The sequence below is a fragment of the Meleagris gallopavo genome, chromosome 4 (assembly GCF_000146605.3).
Source record: "Meleagris gallopavo isolate NT-WF06-2002-E0010 breed Aviagen turkey brand Nicholas breeding stock chromosome 4, Turkey_5.1, whole genome shotgun sequence".
Classification (NCBI taxonomy): domain Eukaryota; kingdom Metazoa; phylum Chordata; class Aves; order Galliformes; family Phasianidae; genus Meleagris; species Meleagris gallopavo.
This window is the reverse complement of record NC_015014.2, coordinates 55731450-55743882: the sequence shown is the minus strand read 5'-3', so window position 1 is coordinate 55743882 and position 12433 is coordinate 55731450. Positions and strand designations below refer to the sequence as shown.

The 12433-nt window shown below is 40.7% G+C and overlaps 1 protein-coding gene across 1 annotated transcript; it reads left to right on the top strand.

The window, feature by feature from the left end:
* Positions 1 to 57: 57 nt before the first annotated feature.
* LAP3 (leucine aminopeptidase 3) lies at positions 58 to 12188 on the top strand. The gene is made up of 12 exons (XM_010710360.3): positions 58 to 80; positions 212 to 266; positions 1576 to 1681; positions 2324 to 2483; positions 3513 to 3677; positions 4617 to 4775; positions 5646 to 5770; positions 7590 to 7678; positions 8725 to 8827; positions 10714 to 10793; positions 11524 to 11636; positions 11740 to 12188. Exons 1-12 carry the CDS (start codon positions 73 to 75, stop codon positions 11936 to 11938), a joined length of 1362 nt encoding a protein of 453 aa, XP_010708662.1. The 5' UTR covers positions 58 to 72; the 3' UTR covers positions 11939 to 12188.
* The last annotated feature ends 245 nt before the right edge of the window (positions 12189 to 12433 follow it).

Here is a 12433-nt window from a genome sequence, read left to right as displayed (position 1 = left end):
TTGATACTTGGTGGCGTTTAACCCTTCCCAGGCCGCGCGGCTTGGAGAGAAGCTCCTGGGAAAAGAGATGCGATGTATCTGTAGGGACTGCTCTTTATCGGGATGAGCCGGCGCAGGGTGCAGGAGCACTGCGTGGCTGTGGGGTGAACGCAGCAGAGTAACTTTGTTACCGTACGGACCTATTCACTGAAAGAAGCTTCTTGTGTTCTAGATGCGGGCCCCCTCTGAAGAAAGGCAAAGCACGCGTATTCCATGGTTTGCATCAGGTACGGACACTGCGTTTTCGTACGTGTATTTCTGATGTGTGAGATTTGCCCTTATGGCTTACTTTAAGCTTGGTTCATTGGTGTGCATCATATATGTGATATATCACCCGCTTCAAGGTACGCTTTTGGTGCCATTTGAGAGGTCCTAGCACATCTAATGTCCCTGCACGGAGCTAGCAAATACGATTTGTGCCTTGCTGGAGTGCTGCTCGGCAGCCGCTAGGTGTCCCCGTGTGAGTAATTGCATCCTACGTTAGGGCTATGTACATGATTTTAAACAAATCAGGTTGTAGGAATTATTGCCTGTCACTCTGAGTTCCCATGTGCACAACAGACGAGTGATGTACCCAGCTGAAAGGCTGTCATGGATTCGTGGAAGACCCCTGCAAGGTCCTGTTGTCCCAGCTGTGCATACAGGATGACCCCTGAAGTAAGCAGTAAATCTCCTCAGGTGAATGCAGTAGAAGATGGCCTTATGCACTTTTCTGAGTGTGTAAGATAATAATAGCTAAAAAAGGATAACGTGAATCAAACGTGAACGTCAATCTCAGAAGTTTGCGCTAGTTCCACATTTTGAGGATTAAGACACTTTGTGGTGTAGTAGTTTGAAAGCCAATAGAATCTGACAGAGCTGCTATTTGCAATGGAACAGTAAGGGAAAGTCTGAGATTAAATTACTGGAAAATCTATTCGCATACATAACCTTGAGTATGGTTTTATACAAATTTGAATTCATCCGTAAAGGTCTCCTTTCATCTTTGTTATCTTTGCCTTTTTGCCTTCCACTTTTGGTTTGTAAGGCAAGTGTGCTGTGCTACGTGGCTTGCCTGAATTCTGGATCTGCATACCTCTGTGCAGTTTTGGTTTGGCACTTGGCTAATTGTGCCAGCTCTGCTCCGGAGCTGAACTGGTAGGCTTAGGCTTTGAAGAGACTTTTTTAGATTGATGTACTACTGAGCTAAAATGGTTGCACTTAGGCAGCTCACATCTGGCCTCTGTTCTGCAGCAAAAGCTGGATTTGTTTTCAAGACTTCTAGACTTTCCCATAGAAGTGTCTTTTGCTGTATGGTGAGCATAAAGCCATATCTGCTACAACACATGTAATTAAGTGGACAACCTGCCTAACTGTTTGGATCCCTGTGGCAAATGACTGAGAGTGGAAGACAGTGGCAGCACAAAAGAAAATCTGTATAACACAGAGAATGTATGTTAATGCTGTTTGGCTTGATTTGGGAAGCGTAGTCTTTGTAACAACCCTGCGCTGTGGCTGTAACAATGAGGAATCCATTTGTGTGTTGACTTTGTGTAGGACTTTCCAAGCGTGGTTGTAGTTGGCTTGGGTAAGAAGAATGCTGGAGTAAATGGCCAAGAAAACTGGAATGAAGACAAAGAAAATATCCGTGCAGCTGTTGCAGGTTAACTTTTCTAATTTTCTTAAGCCTCTCATCTAGAGTCATCTAGAGAAGTCTTTTAATGTAACCACGTAAGTCATAAGCTGAGACAAGAGGTCAGTCACACAAGTATGACAGCTCTTTGTCCCGAGAGCTAGACCAGACTGTCTCACTAGCTGCCAAAACACTTAAATTCTTTGGGTACAAAAAAAAAAGAACATGGAATATGTTTTGGTTATGATTTTGTTTGTTTTATACTGTTCATAAAAGCACAGATAAACTATTTTGTGAGAAAAGAACAGTTACAGAGCCTTAGCAAAAACTACATCACAGCAAATATCTGACACCTATACTCATAGTCCATAACACTCCAGAATAATGGAGACTTGCTTTGATATGGGCCAAGTTTAAAGGAATGAGAACAACTGTGCAGTTTAGGGCCTAATTGTAGGAATTTATCAAGTGATATTTTTCATCACAATTTGTCAGTATATGATAATCAGCATTTAAAATTATTTTATCATATGTTCATTTTAGTTAATTAATTTATGAACTTAGGTATCTTAAGTAAACTTTTTTCCTTGAGGTGTTATATGGATTATATCAGACACCTGTTTTGCTTTTCTGTGCAATATGGCCTACTCGTTCTGTACTGTATTTTTTCAGTTGGTTGTAGACAGATCCAAGACCTGGAAATCCCCTGTGTTGAAGTGGACCCTTGTGGAGATGCTCAAGCAGCAGCAGAGGGTGCTGTCCTTGGATTGCATGAATACAATGAGCTGAAGCAAAAAAAGAAACCTGTAGTTACTCCTCAGCTTCATGGAAGGTGATGGCAAAAGGAAAAGTTGCTTGTGTATTTATCCATTTGTCTATTTTTTAAATTATGCATGCTTGTTCATGAGAAAAATGAAACTGAAAGAACAGGGCTAGCAGCAATCTCTCTCTTAATTTCTCCCAATCCTTTGAATTTCCTTAATTATTTTACACTCCAGGTATATTAATGGTGTTTGCTCCACACATTTTTGTTAGTGTGCCATATTATGAGGCTAAGGGTAAATAAATGCTGCTTCATAGAAAAGAAGGCCAAGGATAAAAATAAAAGCAAAAATTACTTGAATTACGTTCTGATGTGAACGGATTTGCACTGGTATTGCATGCCAAAATTGTTGAGCAGTGTTATCCTAAACTCTGTAAATGAATAAATCCTTTTGAGAATCAGGAAATGCTGACTGAGACCAGACCATGGATATGTTTTACAGAGTTCACTTGTTATATTTGCATTCACAGAATGAAATGCAAGAAGAAAAGTTGGCTTCTAAGTAGACCTTACTGTTGCTTGAGAGGAGAAAGCAGACATTCCCATTTCCTACGCAGTCAGCTCTGTCTTTTGCTAGTGAAATTCTTGAGTGCACTGTGAGATGAGATCCAAATTCTACTCTTGTCGTGTAACCGTACTTCAGCAAAGTGAAAAACAGAATTGAAGGCTTTATGCGGTAAATGAAAACTTTCATAATGTGATTACAAATTACGGAAGGCATATAAACCTAATGTTTAAGGATTTAAGCCATTTTCACAATAGTAAGGATTAGGACAAGACCAAATGTATTAGGCAGTTTCACACCTCCTGCTCTAGGATTCTTCTAGCTTTCTCTGAAGCACTTGAAGCAGAGATGAGAAGTAGATTAGATACACCGTGGATCTCCCCTGAATTCCTCATAGTAATGGTAATGGAACATTCTTAATTGCCTTAAATTAATGCTGATGTACTTTCAAAAAGGAGAGAACAAATGAACGTTGACATCTTTTCTTAAATGTTGATGATCATGATTGTTATGTCATTGTTTTGTTTCTTTAGTGCTGGAAGTGAAGCCTGGCAGAAAGGTGTTATCTATGCGGAGGGTCAGAACCTCGCTCGGTACCTTATGGAGGCTCCAGCTAATTATATAACTCCAATCAAATTTGCTGAATACATTGAACAGAAGCTTGGAAATTTTGCTAGCAATGTGAAGGTCCATATAAGGTAAAATCCCTTGAAACTACTTTTCTATTGAGTAAAAAAAAACCTCCCATGCCACTGAAATTAGTAGCATGCTCTCATTCTCATTCTGCTATCTCAAATAACAAAAGCAAGTGAAGTCTTTGTTGAAAAAGCCTAAAGGTGCCCAGGCTGCTCTCAGAATTAGGTGAGCAGAGTAAGCAGATACTGTGACACAGCAAAATGATTAACTGCCAATTAGTCATGCTGTCAGTTATCTGCTTAATTGACACAAGGGCTGTGAAGGAGGAAGCCTGGTAAAGAATCAGTGAATAAATTATAGATACCAGATACTTTTTTTTTCTAATACGTCTTCTTTTATTCCCAATTGTTAGATATACCTTTCCCTCTGTTGTTTTTCATTTGGATGTGGTAATTAAATATCCTTTATTGCTTTTTTTTTTTTGTAGTTTTTAAAATGTTGAGATAGAGCCCTTTAAAAGCCTTTGCAATTGAATTTGCACAGCTAATGCTTCTTGTCCCAGAACTTCTAGTTGCTGCCCTTCAGCAGAAATGGCTGGTCGCATTAGTAAGTGCTGGAGGGTGTTCTGGTGAAAAGGAAAAGACTGAGGGGAAATCAACTGTACACATAGTATTTGTTCTGATGGGAGAAAGCAAAAAGAGGATGCAACATTGTTACTCCATGTGCCTTCAAAGACACAGTCTGATAGGCAAGTTGAAGTTTAATGTTTCTCATGCAGAAAGTACAGATTTGGTCTTCTTTAAAAACAAAAACCAAACAGTAACTTTGAGGCGGTACTTTTCTGTTTCACAAAAGAAATGACAGTGGGATTTAAATGGTGGTTTCCAATCTAACTAAAATTGAATTAATTGTGTACAGGCCTTCAAGAATTATAGCCTTTCAAAAGCAAACAAAAATTCCTTGGTCAGCGTTCAATTAAAAAATATATATTTCTGTTCCAGGCCAGAGTCTTGGATAGCAACGCAGCAGATGGGAGCATTCCTGAGTGTAGCCAAGGGTTCAGCTGAACCTCCCATCTTTCTGGAGATTCACTATTTAGGAGGTGCTAATGCCAATGACTCTCCCTTGGTATTTGTAGGAAAAGGAGTTACGTTTGACAGGTACGTACGGTGATATTTTAGTGGTTTGGGGACAAGGGGAAGCTATGGTTTAGTTATTAATGGATGGAGCTCAGATGGGCTGTGCATAACTCAGATGAGAGATATGCACTTCAAACTGCAATGCTGTTAAACGCAGAGGTGAAGCCTTGCTTGTACCTTCCTACTATTTCTGTTGAGCGCAAAGGTGCTTTTTCTTTTCCCAGCACATCTTTCAGTGCTGTTCCAGTGAACTCACTCTATGTAGCAGATTGTGCTGCATTTCCCAGGAATAAAACAAGCTGCAGTGACTGAATGGTGTAGAATTGATGTGCTTTTGGCTTGTAAGGGAAAATGAAATCCAGGGGAAAGAAACAAAACTTTTGTCTTTTTTTTTTTAATTCTGAGCAAACCGTGGGATGAAGAATTCACATACTTAAAATTGCAGTCTGCCCCTGGACATGTAGATCACATTCAAGCCAAGTAGAAACAGTTTGTTTTTTGCAGCAGGTTCTCATGTAGGACAGAAAAAGCAGTTACACGTACTGAAGAATTTCAGTTTGTTCTCCTTCCATATGCTTGACTTCATCAAATCTACTATTCTTCTTTTGTACTCTACTACGAAGACTGCAGAGTACAGGAGAACTGGTTTGTTGGTCCACTGTAGATTACCTGAATTCTTACGGTGCAGAGGAAGTAATTTAGGTGTACTTCAGCTGAAAACCAGTGTACTTGGGTGTTGTAAGAAGAAACCACTGAGTCTAGTATTTATTGATTTTTCTTTTTATTTTTTTTTCATGCTAAAACACAGTGATGGACAGAGTGTTTATGTTTATTAATGTATGTAACATCTAACACCTCCATGCTGGATGATATTTATTCTACTTATTTCAGTGGTGGCATTTCACTGAAGCCATCATCAGGTATGGATGCGATGAGAGCAGATATGGGAGGGGCTGCAACCGTTTGTTCAGCCATTGTGACAGCAGCAGCTTTAAATCTTCCTCTTAATATAATTGGTAAGTATTTGTCTGAGAATCTGAAAGCCTTCATTTTACAAAATTCTCTGTAGACAAAGTCATTTTCTCTATCAGCAGTGATAACTTTTAAGACACTGTCTTACCGAAACGTCACAGGCGCTTACAAAACTGCTTCTCTCTTTCCCTAGCTCAGCCTCTTTTCTGTTTTCACTTGCGTATCAAAAAGAATTACTTTATTCATGCAAAGATAATGAAAGGCAGAACTAAAAAAAATAATAATTAAGGCATGATTTTTAGAACTTAGAAGAGGGACTGGAGCACCTCTCCTATGAAGAAAGGTTGAGGGAACTGAGCTTGTTTAGCTTGGAGAAGGGAAGGCTACAGGGAGACCTCATTGTGGCCTTCCAGTACTTGAAGGGAGCATGTAAACAGGAGGGGGAACGGCTGTTTATGGGGGTGGATAGTGACAGGACAAGGGGGAATGGCTTAAAACTGAGACAGGGGAGGTTTAGGTTAGATATTAGGAGGAAGTTTTTCACCCAGAGGGTGGTGACACACTGGAACGGGCTGCCCAAGGAGGTTGTGGATGCCCCATCCCTGGAGGCACTCAAGGCCAGGCTGGATGTGGCTCTGGGCAGCCTGGTCTGGTGGTTGGTGACCCTGCATGTAGCAGGGGGGCTGAAACTCGATGATCATTGTGGTCCTTTTCAACCCAGCCCATTCTATGATTCTGTGACTTGGCTGTTGATAAACCTGTTTTTAGTGGGTTTTGTCCTGATGCTTTGTTACAAGAAAGAGTTTGGATACCTATAAAAGCCATTAGAAATGAAAAGAAGTTAGCTGAGCTATCTCTGTTTGCCAAAGCTGAGGAGGATGGCGCATCAGCTTTTTCTTTGGAGAATGTCTCAACAGAAATTTTAAAACAACAAAATAAGCTTTCTGATACTAGTTTTTAGTTCTGAATAGTGGTTATTGCTTCTGCAGAAATGTGCAGTTAGAATTAAATCAGTTGATTCAGGAATTGCGCTTAAAAAACCATTTCCTGATGAGATGTAGTCCGCTCTAGGTTAAGTTTTGTGTTTGAAAACTGTCGCTTCCAGCTAAGCAATATTTTAGTTGCTGACATGCTTCGACCAGTAGAGGGCAGCGAACCACACATCCTCACAAGATTCATACTTAAAAGCATCCCAAGGGAAGCGCTAAGCAAAAATCAGCGGAGCAGAAATCTGTGTACTTAATTCCAGTGAATAGCAGCGGTCTGCAGTTCTCTCAATCCTTCATGCTTTGGGCAGAACACAGGAGCAGGCTCTCCCTGGGAATGGGGGCTGTCTTTCATCCCACTGTCTCATTCACTGTTTTCACATCGACTGAGAGCTCATGTTTGCTCTTATGGTTGGCATTCTATGGCGATTCCTTGGACCCCTCTTGGCATTACACAACGAGGAGAGCTTGAACAGCTCAGAGTTCAGAAGTCTGATTTTCAGAAAGAAGTAACTCTCTTTATATGTGACTAATTCTTCATATATGGAAGACATAAGATAGTACCTCTTGACAGAAGCTTTGGTGAATTTTAAAGCTCTTCTCCTGTCGCTTGCCTGAGTATCTAAATTAGAAGTAAATCCTAGTGGTAAAATGGTGCAGGGGAAAATAAGCTGTGGTGCAACATGCAGAGAAATCCCACTGATTGAAAATTAGGCCGTGTGACTTTCAGTGACCAGGAAAATTCAGATATTGAGCAATTAAGGTGAAAATTCTACTGCTTTCTTAAGTTTGTTGTTTGTTTCCTAACTATTTTTTTTATATCTTTTGAGAGAGATGATAGTAATGCACTTTTTCTTTTTTTTTTTCTCTCTCTGAGGTTTGGCACCCCTCTGTGAAAACATGCCCAGTGGTAAGGCAAACAAGCCTGGGGATGTAGTTAGAGCCAAGAATGGAAAAACAATCCAGGTATGCCTATGAAACTTGGATTTTTGAGTACTCTGAGTGAATTGGTTCAATCAGGTTGCATGACTGTAGTCAGAGGATATGCAATGCAAATGTATGTTATTAATTAGGAATTGCAATCACAGGGTTTTTTCAAACATATTTAAACATATTTGAAGAGGTTAGACATGTTCTACAAATCCCTAATAACAACTGGAAAGTATGGTAACAATGAACATGCTAGAAAATATTGTCATCTCAAGATGCTTATAAACACAGGCTCTCAGAATGAGTAACATACAACTTGCTTCTGGCAGACCTTTGAGGACACTTACCTGCTGTCTGGAGTAAGATGTAAGTGTATTAGTTCCCTGCTGATATAATTAAGGTCTTTGCCATGCTAGCTGCTCTGTACAAGCAGAACTGAGCATCATAAGATCTGTCAATTCAAAGCACATTGCCATACTACTATTTCATATTTAATCCAAGCTATACTAATTCAATATATTAAATGCTGCAGAAAGTTACTGTGCAGTAGGCTGCTGACTTTGTGCAGAAGATGGCTTACTCAATATTTCTGTCTGGATTTCTGTGATTCAAACTTTGACCTTGACGTTCTCTCTGTAGTACTGAGTTTGGTGGCATTCAGCTTGGAGGGAGAAGACTGCATGCATATTCCTCCAGCAAGGAGAAATCTAGAAGAAATAGCTAGTGGCTCAGAGTGCATGCAATTAATCTTGCAGAATTCATTATAAGCTTTCTCTGAACGGGGAAAGGTGCAGAGGGGCTATTGATTTTATTTTCTTCTTTAGAGGCAAAAAGGTTCAAGACACAAAAAGAAAGCAGTATCACACGGAACCATTTCCTGGCACGCATCTGTGCATTCTTGTGGATCCCTCTCCTTCACAGTTTCTATGAGCCATATTTCTCTGAGTAAATCTTGATTAATTTCCTTGGTCTTGTGACAGTGTAGTCACAATCTGACAGCTGTTTAAGAGAATGTGTGAGAAATAAGTCAGTTAATGGGATGTTTTCAGTAGTTAATCTCTTATTGATTTTTCCACCTGAAGGTTGATAACACAGATGCAGAAGGAAGACTGCTATTAGCTGATGCTCTCTGTTATGCCCACAATTTTAATGCAAGGGCTATTGTGAATGCTGCAACATTAACAGGTAAGCAGTCTTCCTTCCCTACTTCATTTTGGAAACCAACTTTTTGTTATTCTCATTAAATGGTCTGTGAATTTGTTGTACTATGTATACAAAGACAGCCTGAAGCTGAAAGCAGGTGAGATTGCTTGGCATGTTGCAGGACAAGAGCTTGCACAAATTCTGTTGTAACAACTTGTACAACTGCAGCATGTCTCCAAGACTGGGGGTATTGGCATGCACGGAGCACAGTAAGCAATGTAGATGAAGTTGGGCCTGGCCCAGCTGAGCTGGAAGGGATAAGTCCAGGAGGATTTATGCAGACTTGGATGTTTCTGCACAAAGTTTTCCCGTGCTTCTTTTTCTGGCTGAGTTAATAGTAGATTCCAGGCAATTATGTCACTCAACATCTTGCCTAAGCACATTCAACCCTCAGGTTGTGGTGCAGAGATACTGGTGAAGCTGTGGAAGACTGTGCCAGTTCCGGCACTAGCCATCCTGAAGCCAAAATAGTTTCTTTGTGAAAAGCCTCTTGGGTGCCTGAGTTCTGACCTACCCAGCACCACTTCTTCCATTTGCTGAGCTATCTCAATCTACCTAGTAGGAGAATCAATACCATCTTCTCAGGAAGTCACTTCAGTGAAACATCGCAGAATGGCCTGGATTGGAAGGGATCTCAAGGATCATGAATCTCCAACCCCCCTGCCACATGCAGGGCCACCAACCTCCCCATTTAATACTAGACCAGGCTGCCCAGAGCCCCATCCAATCTGGCCTTAAACACCTCTGGGGACGGGGCATCCACAACCTCTCTGGGCAGCCTGTTCCAGCACCTCACCACTCTCATAGTAAAGAACTTCTCCCTGAAACATCTCTTATCTCATGTGCATTTTGTTTCTTCTCTATAGTTATATATGAATGGAGTTCTTTTTACAGGTTTAACATTATAGCACTACGTATGCATCTCATGAACTGCAGCAACAATCTGTCATAGCTGAAGTGATTGTAGCTGAAATGTGAGCAAACATGGAAGAACAGATCAGATAGGAGTCCACTGTTTTGCTTAATAAACAATCTGAGAAAAATAATCACCTCTCTTTGCTTTAAATCATGTTCCTCAAGCTTAACGCTGTTCAAACGCTTGGAAAATGTTTATAGAGAGAAGCAATGTTGATTTTAAGTGGTTGACTTGTGTAAAAGTATTTCCATGATAGGAGAAATGGGTTACTCCCACTCCAGGCTATTGTTTGGGATCCTTTGGCACCAGGCAGGAAGGAGGACAACTCCTGCAGAAATTTCTGACATTGCTGAGAATTTTGCTTTTTAAATTTCCCTGGGATTGAGTGCCTGAAATAGCATCAGTGTTAGAGAAGCAGATCTGTGACAACCAAAAAATAACTGTGTATGCGATCTCTCTGCTTGAGGCGTGGTTTATTATTTTGATGGTGATTATTTTCATTTAAATTAAACTTGCGTATGCTGTGCAACAACCTCTGTGAATGAAATTCAGAGAAGGAAAAGTACCAAGTGGAAAATTGGATGAGTTCATAAACTTGAAAGTCTGATTTTTCTATGTAGAAAGTAAAAATTTAGGTTTTTTTTTTTAATTTTATTTTGATAAAGGACTTATTGCTGAATACATTAGGCATATTACTGTTAAGCTGAAAACAGTCAAATTTTATGAGATCTGGAATGTAATTTTCATGAATTCTTGTCCTGTTAGTTTAGCCTTTAAACAACTTTAAATTTTGTTAAATTAAATGAAAGTGCACTAAAGTCTGTAGGTTTTGTGGACTTCAGAAATCACTGCTGGTGAGAATTAAAAAGGGAAGTACTGTGAGGAGTGTGTATGCAGGGTAATAAGTCCACCTTCGCAGTCATCGTATAAATTTCAAGGTGTCTTTCTGTAGGTGCCATGGATGTTGCACTGGGGTCTGCTGCAACTGGAGTGTTCACAAATTCATCTTGGCTTTGGAATCACCTTTATGAGGTAGGCCATCAACATTATTATCAAGTGATAATCTTGTTAATAGCTGCTGTTACTAAAAAAGTAGTGACTTTCTTTTAAAGAAAGTCTTACCTGACACAACTCTAAAATGTTACTGTATTTTGAAATCTCGTAGGAATGTGTTAGTATTGTATTTAATTGAAAAATACATAATTGAGACTCTTAATTGCTGGCTCCTCAGTGAGGTTTTATATCACACAGCACAAAGCACGCATTGTGATTTTGAGTGGTGTTGGCATCCTTTGACAACATACTGCATGTGTAGAAGCTCTGGATTATTGACAGTGATTAGTTTTTGTTAAAAAGGTAATTGGTATTGTTAAAAGCCAGACCAAAGGAGACATTCAGAGAGGCCTTGCAAGTGCCTGAGGTGTGATGGACATGGGGAGTCTCTGAAGGGAAGGATCTGTGAAAATGTATATTACCAGGAAACTATATTATAGGGGAGAATAAGTATTCTTTATATTTTGCTTTTTGATCACCACCGCTGAAATGGGATTCAGTTTTGTTTGCAGTGTATTTCCAAATAGCTGACATTATTTTGGACCATAGAAAATTTTAGACAGAGTGGTCAAAGTTAGAAAAGGATAAAAATGAGCAATGCTGATGCTTATAAATGCAGTTAAAAAAGGGAGGGAGAGGAAAAAACAGCAACCCACTTGCACAAAAACAAGCAGTGAACTTTGCCCAATGTGTCGCCTTTCTTTTTCAGGCCAGCATCGTGACAGGAGACCGAGTATGGAGAATGCCTCTTTTTGAACATTACACAAAACAAGTAACAGACTGCCCTCTGGCAGACCTGAGTAATATTGGGAAGTACAGCAGGTAATGTTGCACCATCCCTCACACCCTGTCCTCCCAGCCTGCAGCCCAGCCTTTGGACTGGTGGTGTTGCTTTAGAAACAACTCCTATTTCTGCTCCCTGCAGAGCTGGAGGAGCGTGCACGGCTGCTGCCTTCCTGAAGGAGTTTGTGACCGCCCCTCACTGGGCTCACCTGGACATTGCTGGTGTGATGGCCAACAAGGATGAGGTGCCGTACCTGCGGAAGGGCATGGCTGGGCGCCCCACCAGGACGCTGGTGGAGTTTGCGGCTCGGTTAAGCCAAGACAGTCCCAATCCCAAATAAAATGCTTAAACGGTTATTCTAAAATCATCCGCTTTGCCTTAAGGAAAAACATGATGAACTGCCCATTTTATAAATCAAGAACATCTTGCCTGGGAGACTTTGCTTCCTCTGTTATACAACTTAAAGTAAAAATATGCTGTTGGACCTACCTGAGGTATTTAATGCCAGACCGTGACCATGGGAAATACTTTATGTATAAAGCGATCACAGTTCGTGTACCAATAAATCTTGCACAGTGTGTTCTGATTGAGAGAGAGCTGACAACAGGGAGAGTGGAGCTGTACCTGGTGTGGGAGCCCTCACCTGTGAGCTGTGGCTCTTAGAGCAATGCCTGCAGACCCAGCGGTGCGTCACACAGACCGAGTACGATGTAGGATAGCGGTTTTGGTTTCGAGAACGGGGGAGGTCCAGTCAGGGAGGAACCAAAACACAAACGCGGGAAAGTGGCGAAAAAGCCGCGGCTTACCTGTGGACCTGGAGAAGGCAGGGCTGGGG

Excerpts from the sequence above, each read along its gene's own strand:
- LAP3 (XM_010710360.3), top strand. Across the intron at positions 1,682-2,323 it reads TATCCGTGCAGCTGTTGCAG|TTGGTTGTAGACAGATCCAA; the intron begins GTTAACTTTTCT and ends GTATTTTTTCAG. Across the intron at positions 2,484-3,512 it reads ACTCCTCAGCTTCATGGAAG|TGCTGGAAGTGAAGCCTGGC; the intron begins GTGATGGCAAAA and ends TTGTTTCTTTAG.